Here is a 14212-nt window from a genome sequence, read left to right as displayed (position 1 = left end):
TTCGGAGCGACGCTCCTTCATCAGGTGGTTGCGGAGTCATTAGTATCCTACTTCGTCCATTTAATACTGTGAGGAAAGCAAACTACTACAGATGCTGGAAATCTGGAATAAATACAAACAATGCTGGAGAAGCTCAGGAGGTCTGGCAGTGTCCGTGGAAACAGAAACAGAGTTAACATTTTTAGTCTGTTCTAACTCTTATTTTCTCCAGCATTCTCACTACCTTCAGTGCTGAAACACATTTTATTTGCATTTATCCATTACAGGTGGCTGGATAAAGTTCGCTAAGTTGCAATGTCTAAGGCTTCGCTCTTTACCATGCTTCTTATCTCTCTCTATTCTGCACCGCTGTTGTCTTTTTAACATCATGCGTTCCATCATCTTTTGTATATTCTATGATAATACATCTTGCAGTTGCCAGATGGACGGTTTCCAGTCTGAACACTGTAGGGTTCCACCTTCCTACTGAGCATTGCCAGACTTTGCTGCCAGGCTCCGTGTTGCAGACCCAATGCTGCCAGGCTCCGTGTTGCAGTCCCAATGCTGCCAGGCTCCGTGTTGCAGTCCCAATGCTGCCAGGTTCCATGTTGCAGTCCCAACGCTCCCAGGCCCCGTGTTGCAGTCCCAATGCTGCCAGGTTCCATGTTGCAGTCCCAATGCTACCAGGCTCCGTGTTGCAGTCCCAATGCTGCCAGGTTCCATGTTGCAGTCCCAATGCTACCAGGCTCTGTGTTGCAGTCCCAATGCTGCCAGGCTCCGTGTTGCAGTCCCAATGCTGCCAGGCTCCATGTTGCAGTCCCAATGCTACCAGGTTCCGTGTTGCAGTCCCAATGCTGCCAGGCTCTGTGCTGCAGTCCCAATGCTACCAGGCTCCGTGTTGCAGTCCCAATGCTACCAGGCTCCGTGTTGCAGTCCCAATGCTGCCAGGTTCCATGTTGCAGTCCCAATGCTGCCAGGCTCCGTGTTGCAGTCCCAATGCTGCCAGGCTCCATACGCAGTCCCAATGCTGCCAGTTTCCGTGTTGCAGTCCCAATGCTGCCAGGCTCTGTGTTACAGTCCCAATGCTGCCAGGCTCCGTGTTGCAGTCCCAATGCTGCCAGGCTCCGTGTTGCAGTCCCAACGCTGCCAGGCTCCGTGTTGCAGTCCCAACGCTGCCAGGCTTCGTGTTGCAGTCCCAATGCTGCCAGGTTCCTTGTTGCAGTCCCAATGCTGCCAGGCTCCGTGTTGCAGTCCCAATGCTGCCAGGCTCCATGGGTCCCAATGCTGCCAGGCTCTGTGATGCAGTCCCAATGCTGCCAGGCTCCGTGTTGCAGTCCCAACGCTGCCAGGTTCCTTGTTGCAGTCCCAATGCTGCCAGTCTCCGTGTTACAGTCCCAATGCTGCCAGGCTCTGTGATGCAGTCCCAATGCTGCCAGGCTCTGTGATGCAGTCCCAATGCTGCCAGGCTCCGTGATGCAGTCCCAATGCTGCCAGGCTCCGTGTTGCAGTCCCAATGCTGCCAGGCTCCGTGTTGCAGTCCCAATGCTGCCAGGTTCCGTGTTGCAGTCCCAATGCTGCCAGGTTCCATGTTGCAGTTCCAATGCTGCCAGGCTCCATGATGCAGTCCCAATGCTGCCAGTTTCCGTGTTGCAGTCCCAATGCTGCCAGGCTCCGTGTTGCAGTCCCAACGCTGCCAGGCTCCCTGTTGCAGTCCCAACGCTGCCAGGCTCCCTGTTGCAGTCCCAACGCTGCCAGGCTCCCTGTTGCAGGCCCAATGCTGCCAGGTTCCTTGTTGCAGTCCCAACGCTGCCAGGTTCCTTGTTGCAGTCCCAATGCTGCCAGGCTCCGTGTTGCAGTCCCAATGCTGCCAGGCTCCGTGTTGCAGTCCCAACGCTGCCAGGCTCCCTGTTGCAGTCCCAACGCTGCCAGGCTCCGTTGCAGTTTGAACACTGCCAGTCTCCACCTTCCCCCTCCCTGTGCTGCTGCAGTTTGAACACTGCCAGTCTCCACCTTCCCCCTCCCTGTGCTGCTGCAGTTTGAACACTGCCAGTCTCCACCTTCCCCCTCCCTGTGCTGCTGCAGTTTGAACACTGCCAGTCTCCACCTTCCCCCTCCCTGTGCTGCTGCAGTTTGAACACTGCCAGTCTCCACCTTCCCCCTCCCTGTGCTGCTGCAGTTTGAACACTGCCAGTCTCCACCTTCCCCCTCCCTGTGCTGCTGCAGTTTGAACACTGCCAGTCTCCACCTTCCCCCTCCCTGTGCTGCTGCAGTTTGAACACTGCCAGTCTCCACCTTCCCCCTCCCTGTGCTGCTGCAGTTTGAACACTGCCAGTCTCCACCTTCCCCCTCCCTGTGCTGCTGCAGTTTGAACACTGCCAGTCTCCACCTTCCCCCTCCCTGTGCTGCTGCAGTTTGAACACTGCCAGTCTCCACCTTCCCCCTCCCTGTGCTGCTGCAGTTTGAACACTGCCAGTCTCCACCTTCCCCCTCCCTGTGCTGCTGCAGTTTGAACACTGCCAGTCTCCACCTTCCCCCTCCCTGTGCTGCTGCAGTTTGAACACTGCCAGTCTCCACCTTCCCCCTCCCTGTGCTGCTGCAGTTTGAACACTGCCAGTCTCCACCTTCCCCCTCCCTGTGCTGCTGCAGTTTGAACACTGCCAGTCTCCACCTTCCCCCTCCCTGTGCTGCTGCAGTTTGAACACTGCCAGTCTCCACCTTCCCCCTCCCTGTGCTGCTGCAGTTTGAACACTGCCAGTCTCCACCTTCCCCCTCCCTGTGCTGCTGCAGTTTGAACACTGCCAGTCTCCACCTTCCCCCTCCCTGTGCTGCTGCAGTTTGAACACTGCCAGTCTCCACCTTCCCCCTCCCTGTGCTGCTGCAGTTTGAACACTGCCAGTCTCCACCTTCCCCCTCCCTGTGCTGCTGCAGTTTGAACACTGCCAGTCTCCACCTTCCCCCTCCCTGTGCTGCTGCAGTTTGAACACTGCCAGTCTCCACCTTCCCCCTCCCTGTGCTGCTGCAGTTTGAACACTGCCAGTCTCCACCTTCCCCCTCCCTGTGCTGCTGCAGTTTGAACACTGCCAGTCTCCACCTTCCCCCTCCCTGTGCTGCTGCAGTTTGAACACTGCCAGTCTCCACCTTCCCCCTCCCTGTGCTGCTGCAGTTTGAACACTGCCAGTCTCCACCTTCCCCCTCCCTGTGCTGCTGCAGTTTGAACACTGCCAGTCTCCACCTTCCCCCTCCCTGTGCTGCTGCAGTTTGAACACTGCCAGTCTCCACCTTCCCCCTCCCTGTGCTGCTGCAGTTTGAACACTGCCAGTCTCCACCTTCCCCCTCCCTGTGCTGCTGCAGTTTGAACACTGCCAGTCTCCACCTTCCCCCTCCCTGTGCTGCTGCAGTTTGAACACTGCCAGTCTCCACCTTCCCCCTCCCTGTGCTGCTGCAGTTTGAACACTGCCAGTCTCCACCTTCCCCCTCCCTGTGCTGCTGCAGTTTGAACACTGCCAGTCTCCACCTTCCCCCTCCCTGTGCTGCTGCAGTTTGAACACTGCCAGTCTCCACCTTCCCCCTCCCTGTGCTGCTGCAGTTTGAACACTGCCAGTCTCCACCTTCCCCCTCCCTGTGCTGCTGCAGTTTGAACACTGCCAGTCTCCACCTTCCCCCTCCCTGTGCTGCTGCAGTTTGAACACTGCCAGTCTCCACCTTCCCCCTCCCTGTGCTGCTGCAGTTTGAACACTGCCAGTCTCCACCTTCCCCCTCCCTGTGCTGCTGCAGTTTGAACACTGCCAGTCTCCACCTTCCCCCTCCCTGTGCTGCTGCAGTTTGAACACTGCCAGTCTCCACCTTCCCCCTCCCTGTGCTGCTGCAGTTTGAACACTGCCAGTCTCCACCTTCCCCCTCCCTGTGCTGCTGCAGTTTGAACACTGCCAGTCTCCACCTTCCCCCTCCCTGTGCTGCTGCAGTTTGAACACTGCCAGTCTCCACCTTCCCCCTCCCTGTGCTGCTGCAGTTTGAACACTGCCAGTCTCCACCTTCCCCCTCCCTGTGCTGCTGCAGTTTGAACACTGCCAGTCTCCACCTTCCCCCTCCCTGTGCTGCTGCAGTTTGAACACTGCCAGTCTCCACCTTCCCCCTCCCTGTGCTGCTGCAGTTTGAACACTGCCAGTCTCCACCTTCCCCCTCCCTGTGCTGCTGCAGTTTGAACACTGCCAGTCTCCACCTTCCCCCTCCCTGTGCTGCTGCAGTTTGAACACTGCCAGTCTCCACCTTCCCCCTCCCTGTGCTGCTGCAGTTTGAACACTGCCAGTCTCCACCTTCCCCCTCCCTGTGCTGCTGCAGTTTGAACACTGCCAGTCTCCACCTTCCCCCTCCCTGTGCTGCTGCAGTTTGAACACTGCCAGTCTCCACCTTCCCCCTCCCTGTGCTGCTGCAGTTTGAACACTGCCAGTCTCCACCTTCCCCCTCCCTGTGCTGCTGCAGTTTGAACACTGCCAGTCTCCACCTTCCCCCTCCCTGTGCTGCTGCAGTTTGAACACTGCCAGTCTCCACCTTCCCCCTCCCTGTGCTGCTGCAGTTTGAACACTGCCAGTCTCCACCTTCCCCCTCCCTGTGCTGCTGCAGTTTGAACACTGCCAGTCTCCACCTTCCCCCTCCCTGTGCTGCTGCAGTTTGAACACTGCCAGTCTCCACCTTCCCCCTCCCTGTGCTGCTGCAGTTTGAACACTGCCAGTCTCCACCTTCCCCCTCCCTGTGCTGCTGCAGTTTGAACACTGCCAGTCTCCACCTTCCCCCTCCCTGTGCTGCTGCAGTTTGAACACTGCCAGTCTCCACCTTCCCCCTCCCTGTGCTGCTGCAGTTTGAACACTGCCAGTCTCCACCTTCCCCCTCCCTGTGCTGCTGCAGTTTGAACACTGCCAGTCTCCACCTTCCCCCTCCCTGTGCTGCTGCAGTTTGAACACTGCCAGTCTCCACCTTCCCCCTCCCTGTGCTGCTGCAGTTTGAACACTGCCAGTCTCCACCTTCCCCCTCCCTGTGCTGCTGCAGTTTGAACACTGCCAGTCTCCACCTTCCCCCTCCCTGTGCTGCTGCAGTTTGAACACTGCCAGTCTCCACCTTCCCCCTCCCTGTGCTGCTGCAGTTTGAACACTGCCAGTCTCCACCTTCCCCCTCCCTGTGCTGCTGCAGTTTGAACACTGCCAGTCTCCACCTTCCCCCTCCCTGTGCTGCTGCAGTTTGAACACTGCCAGTCTCCACCTTCCCCCTCCCTGTGCTGCTGCAGTTTGAACACTGCCAGTCTCCACCTTCCCCCTCCCTGTGCTGCTGCAGTTTGAACACTGCCAGTCTCCACCATCCTCCCTGTGCTGCTGCAGTTTGAACACTGCCAGTCTCCACCTTCCCCCTCCCTGTGCTGCTGCAGTTTGAACACTGCCAGTCTCCACCATCCTCCCTGTGCTGCTGCAGTTTGAACACTGCCAGTCTCCACCTTCCCCTTCCCTGTGCTGCTGCAGTTTGAACACTGCCAGTCTCCACCTTCCCCCTCCCTGTGCTGCTGCAGTTTGAACACTGCCAGCCTCCACCTTCCCCCTCCCTGTGTGTCAGGATGCTCCACTCCGCAGTTTGATAGTTACAGCGCCGCGCTGGCTCGCAGCTTCCGTGAGTGTCTTTGGCCCGCAGCCCGCAGCCCGCAGCCCCCGCCCCTCTGCAGGGCAGGCAGTTCAGTGGCTTCCACCTCCGTGCATTGTGATAGGACAATATGTTCCTGGACTCAGAGCCGCTGCTAAGTGCTTGTCTGGCCCCAATAACATTTCCAAATAAGGAAGGCGAGTGGACTGCACCATTCCCCACTCTCCCTTGTGCACAGCGGATTGCACCCCTCCTGGGGTTTCATGTGAAAGCTGAATTAATTGACTGGTGCCAATTTGTGACGGCGGAAACCTGGAGGGTGCCTGTTGTATTTCCTGGAGCGGGTTGCACTTTCCCCTTCGGTCTGTGAATGAATGGTTGTTGCTCTCTCTCTCTCTCTCTCTGCTGTTTGCCGAGCGCCCGGATGGTTATCAGCTGCAAACTGAGCCAAAGCTGAGCTGGGGATCTGAACCCAGCAAAACTGCAGGCGCGCTCCCAGCTGGAGAATGTCCCAGGCTGGCTGCCAGCAGACGGAGAGACATCGCAGTTTTCCTGCCGTCGTTCTCAGGAGCGGAGCCGGGGGCATGTGTGTGCAGCGTTAGGGGAGAGAGGGGGGGGGAAACCTGCTTTAAAACTGATGGCAAGCCGCTGGAAGCTGCCTCACCAAACGGCATCATGGCCACTCACTCCAGGTAAGTGACACCCAGCTGCTGCTGCTGTGGACGGGGGAGGTTTCCTGTTTTATTCGGGTTGTTCCCGAACCTGTTCAAGTCAGGGACGGGCCGGGGAGGGAGGAATAAGTCAGGCTTCAGTGTAAGCGTCTGAAGCTTTGCTGTTTGAGCCGCCTCCCAAAGCCAGAAAGGAAATGTCTAAGGCTGACATTCATTAACCAAATATGAATCTGGTTTAAAAAGTTCTAAAAGTGTTTTTTTTGGGCTGGATGCTGAGTGAATGACTCCGTCACGATAAACAAACAATTCTGTTGAATTGTTAATCTGGTTTGGCATATAACATTGCAGGCTGAAAGTGACTGGATCTATACTTCATTCATAGTTTTAATCCAACAGTATCAAATTGAAATACTGTGCTCATACCTTCATTCAGATTTGTGTTTAGAAATTTTGAATGCATTGGAATCTGGTTTAATCTGAAATTAGATTTAATCTGTGCTTCATGTTTCAAAACATAATGACTTCCTACATTGTGTACGTTTTGTGCGTTTCCTGAAGCAGGTCAGAAATTGAGTGGCGTACTGGGTAAATCTCTTTCAAGATGTTTGTTTTGATAAAGGAAGTAGCCCAGTCTTTATTAGTGTTGACTTGTATTTGAACAATTCTCTAAATCAACTCTGCAGTGTCTGCACTTGTGGACTTCTAATACTTGAAAATCAGCTTGTGCCAGTCCTCAAATCTTTGTAAATTACGGTCAAGTTTAATTTTGTAGGCCTGATGAGTAAAAAAAATGTAGTCTTTAGTCCAATAGAATATGACTTTGGGCTCCTGCTGAATTCCAATGTATTGCATAACACCCATTCTATCTGTTGCAGTTGTCTGCCCCTTGACTGCCTCAGTTTTGTTTTGTTTTTCTTTTTTATCTTCTACACTTAGATTAATCTTGTCACTGTTTATCGTCAGTCCAGTCTCTGTTGTTTTATTCCAAGGCTTTTCATGCTTTGCTGTCTTTGGTTTTGGCATGTGTTGACAAAAACATGGTCTCTCTTTATCAGCCAAGCCTATTTTTAAAAACAAACCTTTTTACAACAGTGTGATTTTACTTGTTGACTGATTTTTTTTTTAAAATGCTCATGAAGCAAGAATGTTAATGTTAGAGGATGGATTGTTTTAGCCTGGTTTGGCATCAAAACTGCAGAGGTATGCAATTTTCCTTTTCTCGAAGAACTGGGTTGAGACAATCCTGGTTCATTTTTTGTAGGACCCTTAGTGTTGGCACAGAAAGGAGACTTCCCTGTCAGCCTGGGCTGGATTCCAACTGGAGTTCTGGAAAGGAAAGAACAGTCTGGTAACCCACCGTGCTGCCCAGACCCCTTCATATTTGGGCTCAACTGTCGCTTTTCATTCAAGAGACTCATTTTAATTGCTGCTTTGAAGTGATTTTTAATCGTTGCTTTCAGGCACAGTTAAGCAGTATTCCAGTTTTTAACATGATATTCAAAAAACAGAAATCATTAGAACAATGGGTGTTTGCGTTGCAAGCATTAACTTGTATGCATGCAAGTTTTCCTGATGCTTCAGTGGCTAACTCGAACATATTTAACTTTGTTGAATGAGCTGCTTTTAGCCAGGTCTGCAGTATGGCCAAAATTGTTCTTGTCTCTACAGTGAGGGGAAAATCATCTGGGATTTTAAATTCTTGTACTTTATCTATAAATGCATGTCAGTAAACACACATCAGAAATGCCAACAATGAACAAGGCTCTCTGGGATATTTGGAGAGAAACTCAAAATAATTTGGGTGCAAATGATAGATATAAAGAATTTAACGATTTAATAATTCATAATTTTATCTATTTTGTTTTCCTAGCACTAACAGCCGTAAAATACAATATTGACTTAAATTATTCAGCTTATTTTGTGTTGTGAAGTAGGCTTGTATGCTCACTTCTTTTTATTCCCTCCAAGATGAAAGCTATTGACCTCAATAAGGACTGACAAGCCAGTGAAGCCTGGTCACTGAGTGGTAACTGAGATGTGATATTTGTAATGGATTGGATTGAAATCTTCTTTGACAAGGATTTGAGTCCTGTTCACATTACAGATCACTCTTCCATGTTAGGTGTTTCCACAACAGTAAATGAAGTCAGACCATTGTGTCCACCTCATCCGTAGCTGGCGAAGTACAGGGACTTAAACAGCTCTACACATACTTGCTCTAGTTCATGTCACAGACAGAGCACAGTCCATGGTGTTTCCTCGAATTGTGTAAGGAATTGCGGCACTGATGAATTTGTCATACTAATGAATGAGTGAGACTGTAGAGGTCTGAAAGCAGATTAAACCAGGCAATGGTTCATGACTAGGGAACCTGAAGAAAGAGTTTAATTTTGTCAACCATTCACAGTGAAAATTTCTTTGTGTTATTTTTCACTGCTCTATTGTTAAGCATATTATGTCCTTCTCTAAACAAATTTCTTCTCTTATAGTGCTAAAACATTGTATGTGAGAAGATGAAAACATTCTGACAAATTAGCTTTGAGTATTAGAATTATTTGCCACCTGTTTTAATACATTTAAAAACATTTTAAAATTCAGCAGTGTACCGAAATGCATATTGCCTGACTTGACCACATCCAGCTCAACCAGTCTGTCCTGTCTGGGCTTTGTATTCCCCATCCAAAATGTTGAGTGCTGTAGAATTGCCCTCCATGCAAAAGACACCCAGAGTACAGAAAAGGAGCAAGTTATCAACAGCTGCCTTAACCCCCAACCTTACTTGTACCAAGTGTGGATCTCGGTGTTCAGCACCGTCACCATCCCTGCAATAATGTTTAAAATTCAGGCATCCTCTCTTACCTTGAATGCTGTGCCTCACTGTTACAAGTTGTGTATCCAGGTGCCCAGACTCCAATCTCTGGCATTCTGTCTTCAAATGGCTGACCTCTGCACCAATACACTATCAGGGCCTTCATAAAAACAAACTTCTTTGACCAAGTTATGAGCATCCTTCCAAATCTCTTTGGTCATAAGCCCATCTCCTGTTTCCTTGTACCTCCCTCAATGCTGTAACAGTACAAACTGCTAATGCTTAAGAGGTAGTAGTAAGTTGGTAACAGGCATGGACAGAAGTAATTACGCACTAGGAAAATAACATACTCAACACCAGAAAGACAGATTAAAAACAAAGAATTGCAGATGCTGGAAATCTGAAACACAAGTAGAAGTTGCAGGAGAGACTCGGCAAGCCTCACAGTACCTGTGACAGTAAAACCAAGTTCATGTTTCTGGTCCAGTCCCAGTGAATCTTCCTCATCAGAAGGATCACTAGACCAGAAATATCACTGTGCTTTCTCTCCATAGATGATGCTGGACCTCCTGAGTTTCTCCAGTAATTTTTGGTTTTGTATCAGAAAGACAGTTGTCATGCCCCAGAATGCTGGCATATATCAGCATTGACAGTGTATTGTTGCAGGTGTCTCCATACTCAAGGTTGCACAACCAGCAGCCCTCTGCCACATGATACAGGGTGCAATGCATACATTTCAAGCTGTTATGCTCAAGCTGAGTAAGAGAGCGTAGAACATCAGCAACAATAACTGATTGAGAGCCTATGTCCTCAGTGCATTCCTCTGATAGTGCTGAGACCTGGACAGCATGTGCTAGGCAGGAGAAAAGGTTGAGCAGTTTCCTCCTTGACTGTCCCAGATGCATCTTCATTTTTTTGGCAGGACAAGGTGCATGCTAATTCAACTGGCGTGGCTTTGCCGTGTCCATTGGATGCTTGATGGCTATATACCCAAACACCTTCTGTATGGTGAATTTGCCACCTGGTCGCAACTTTCTAGGAATCCAGACCATTCTAGGAGTCCATTACAAGTAAGGTACAAAGATGACACAGACAGTGAGGGATGACTATAACCTCTGGAATTGACTAATTGGGAGGGTGTTGGAAGAGGCAAACAGATTCAAAATGCTCAGCTAACTCACAGGTGGGCCCAGACAAAATAGGCCAACGAATTGTTCAGTTTCTCAGCCCATGTTCTTCCTGTGCCACAAATGCAGAACAGACTGCTGTATTGGAGAGTAATTTGTGAACCAAACAAATGTGAACCAAACTTATGACCTGTCTTATAAACCCTGCCACAACAATGTACTGTACCTTCTTAAAGACTCCGTTTGACTAATTATTGAGCTGGGTTTAAAGATGGCATTAATTTCACCTTTCAGGTTTTTTGTAATTACCAGATGGTTGTCTTATTGCTGTTAAAGTATATACTGTGCTGCAGGTTATTAACATTAAAGCAGTTTGTCTTTAAATTTATCCTCTAGTCCATGGATCAGGGCAACAATAATATTGGATTGGGGAAATTGTTTTTCAAGTTTTCAGCCCTTTGGATAGGACTGAAGTGTTTAGAAAGGATGTTGGCAGTAGGGACAAAGTCTGACTAGATATTTTCCATGTGCAAGCCCCAAGATTCATTTAATTGATCACAAAAGTTTGGAACTAAACTCATTTTATCATGTTGGCATGGCACCTATGGTCATGATCACATGATTAAATTTGAGTCCATTGAACAATGATGTGCTGAGAACAGTCCTCATGTTTTCTTTAAAATTTTGAGCCAAGGGCCTGCCAGCGCTACTGGCTAAGAGCAGTCAAGGAGTGAAAAACCAGGGGTCACGTTTTTATTTTTTTGAAATAAGCTAAATCCATTTAAAGGCTAAATGTTTAATCTGCTGAAGCAGAGTCTTTTACATTTCTTCCTTTTAAACGGTGCAACGTAGACACTATATCCCAGTATAAAATTACTTTTTTAAAAAGGTTTGCATAGCTAAAAGTTTATAGAGATGAGTATTAAAGCTGTTCCTGGGATTGGTTTGGCATTGGTTAACGCTGACTTCAGTATAATACAAATATGTTAAAATTATAGCACCGGTACAGTCCTGCTCCCTGTTGCTGTGTCCGTATGAGTAGTTTTTACCAAGCTTTGGCAAGTAATTGTGCCTCCTTAATTTTTCCAATAAGGTGCAAGGCTATTAGTGGGAGATCTAGAGTCAATACACAATGACGTGTCATATTCTGCATTTGAAATGTATTTAGATGAGCATTTGAAATGCTTTAGTATACAAGGCTATCGACCAAGAGCTGGAAAATTGCATTGGAATGGTAGGTATTTAATGATCAGCATGGACATGATGGGCTGAAGGACCTTTTACCATCTTGTGGCGTCTTTATAGTTTGTCTTGTATTTCTAGGTGTTTACACTGTCCAGTTTGGCATGTACTTCTAAACTAAGACTTTTTTTAAAAAAAAAGCATGTTTGTAGAATATCTTCTGTTGAGACTCTGAAAGCACTTTGTAACAAATAATTGTGAAGTGGAATGGTTTGTGTTGGCACATATGGCTTTATTACAGACATTGCCTTTGCATTGGTCCCAGAAGTGTAATGTAACTCAGTAGTACTGGTAAACACAAACTTGAATGCAAGCTGGAAGTTGAAGTCTATTTCCCACAATAAAGATAACTTGATAATTCGGAGGCAATGTTGTTTTGATTTCAGCTCAGTTTCAAGAAAGATCCTTGACCTGAGACATTTTACTCTGTTTTCTCTCCTCAGATGTTGCCAGACTTGCTGGGTGTTTTCAGTATTTCTTGATAGTTCAGAATTAATTTTCATGTATCTGTTTTTTTTCCTTAAATTCATGTATTAACATACTAATGCTGACAGGATTGATGAGGAAAAGCTCTGTATTGTGGTCAAAGGCACTTGTGCCATGCAATATTTCATAAACATCTCTGATGAAACATGGAAGAAAGATCAACGCAGGTTGTACATTCAGCCTTTAGTTATTACAGAAAGGCAATAAGAGTGATTGTATTTTGATTATTATATTCAGGAGATGGAAGAGATGTTTATAAAGTTCTAACTTTTGTTTTGGTGCAAAGTGGTATTTACTTTGTTTGATTTTAATTTTGTTAATAGCTTTAAAATGATTTTTCCTGTATTTGCACATCACAGACCAGGAGCTGCAGTGTCAATTCCAGCCAGAATTTCCCATATTATACTCCCCGATTAGATCTGTGATTCTTTGGCCCAGAAAGTAATTTTGCTTGCGCATAGTACATATGTGCCACTCCTTCCCCCATCAGGTGAGTGTTAAAATGTTTAAAAAGCATGAGCAACAGTGTTCACATTTTTTGTGAACATTTAACTTTATTGGAATTGGATTTTAAATTTTTCCAAGAGGCCTCCCTTGACACTTCAATAGCAAACTGGTCTTGCTCATCGTGTGGTGTCAAATGTCAGTGTAATCTCTGTTCTCCCTCCTGGGAGTGTGCCTGTGCTTCTTTGCTGTCAAGTTCGGCCTTGACTTTGGATTGGTTTTGCAACTATAGTATCAAGCAAAGTAGAAACCACTTTTAACCAAATCAAAGGTTAGCACTTTATAAACATACCCAATCATGTACTATTTTTATTTTCCTGAATATATTTTTTTTCTTGCCCTCCTGTAAAAACTAAAGGCTGAATCCATAGCCTGTGTTGATGCCACTTTATTGACTTGACAATCCGATTTGCCTTGCACTATTTCATAAAGCAAGGATCTTAAACTGTATAACTGTGCTTTTCCTTACCAATTCTTTGTCAGTTTTAGTTATTGCTAATGGTATTTGGCATTTGGACCATAAGCCACATTTTTGTTTTATTGTACTGTATTTAAATGTAAAGAGAAATAAAATCTTTGCAGAAAACTTGAATACTGGAAATACACAGCAAGTCTGAGATTAGTCCAGTTTATTCCTTGAATCTGTTTATTTTCTCTGACCTCCTGCACAGCCAGCACTGGGTGTTATGTGTGATTTTTAACTTTGTACACTCCAGTCCAACACCGGCATCTCCGAATCCAAATCCAGCACTTCTGTTTTTCTTTCCTTACCCTTTCTGGTTTCACTGGACTCCACTTCCTGTGACCAAAAGGGAACTTTGATTTGCTCCCAAAACTTCATGAACTGTTTTTGAGCTGAGTCTGTGCAATGGCTTCCGGTTTGTTTTTACCTCCACCCTGCAGAGATCACAGTTGAGACCAAAACATGATTGACTGGGCATTGAAGGAACATCCCTGCTGTGCTGTATTCTGGCCTAAATCACTGGACAACCTCATTGTACATGTTGTCTCACTCTATCTTTCTAACTGGTTTAAATTTTATTTTTCATTATTAAGAGATGTTTAACCAAGAGCAAAGTCAAAATTAGCTGGGCACTGGGAATCTAAAATAAAAATGCAATGCTGGAAACAGCCATCCAGTTGGTATTGGTCTGTGATGCGAGAGGTGAAGTTGACTTTTAACCAAGATCTTTGCTCTGTGTTTTAGCATAAATTGAATTATGTATCTTAATTCTTGTATAGTGCTTCTGAGCTAAGTATGAACTTGTAGGTTTGTGAATTGCAGTAGATTTATAATATAACTACAATGACTTAATAGCCCTGCTCCCATTCTTAATCGTTGGTAGCCTGCAAGTAATAGCTGTTGCCTATTACCTTTGTGTAGTTGTACCCATTAAAGCTTTTGACTGAGTGCTGTGGGAGCTCCTTTAGATGTTGCATTTTCCTCATTCTCGGAAGGAAGTTTTCAGTGTTTATTTATGATTGGCCTTTCTCTGGCTCCATGTATCTTCTAATGATTCATTTTTATCTGAATATATTTACTATAATGCTTCTATTGAAACACTTACTGAGGAAAATGTTGTCCTATCAGATGTTGTCTTTCAGGTAAGATGTTAACCTAGGACTTATTTGCCTGATCAGATGGAGTAAACCAAAATTCTCCTGGTGTCCTAGGTTAATGTAACGGAAATAAAGAAACTGTGTTTCAGTTTGCTGATGGTATTAGTGCTAGGCAATAGTTGGAAAGTTTTTTGAGCAAGGGATGTAAGGGT

General features: G+C 47.2%; 1 protein-coding gene across 1 annotated transcript in view; it reads left to right on the top strand.

Moving 5' to 3' along the window:
• Positions 1–5710: 5710 nt before the first annotated feature.
• LOC122552813 (AF4/FMR2 family member 1-like) overlaps positions 5711–14212 on the top strand; it is a 164613-nt gene continuing 156111 nt past the window's right edge. Inside the window, exon 1 of the mRNA XM_043695804.1 lies at positions 5711–6293. Coding sequence (XP_043551739.1) covers positions 6277–6293 — 17 coding nt within the window. The 5' untranslated portion in view covers positions 5711–6276. The remainder of the gene's footprint in view (positions 6294–14212) is intronic.

The sequence above is a fragment of the Chiloscyllium plagiosum genome, chromosome 1 (genome assembly GCF_004010195.1).
Source record: "Chiloscyllium plagiosum isolate BGI_BamShark_2017 chromosome 1, ASM401019v2, whole genome shotgun sequence".
Lineage (NCBI taxonomy): Eukaryota > Metazoa > Chordata > Chondrichthyes > Orectolobiformes > Hemiscylliidae > Chiloscyllium > Chiloscyllium plagiosum.
This window is presented reverse-complemented; position numbering and strand designations above follow the sequence as displayed.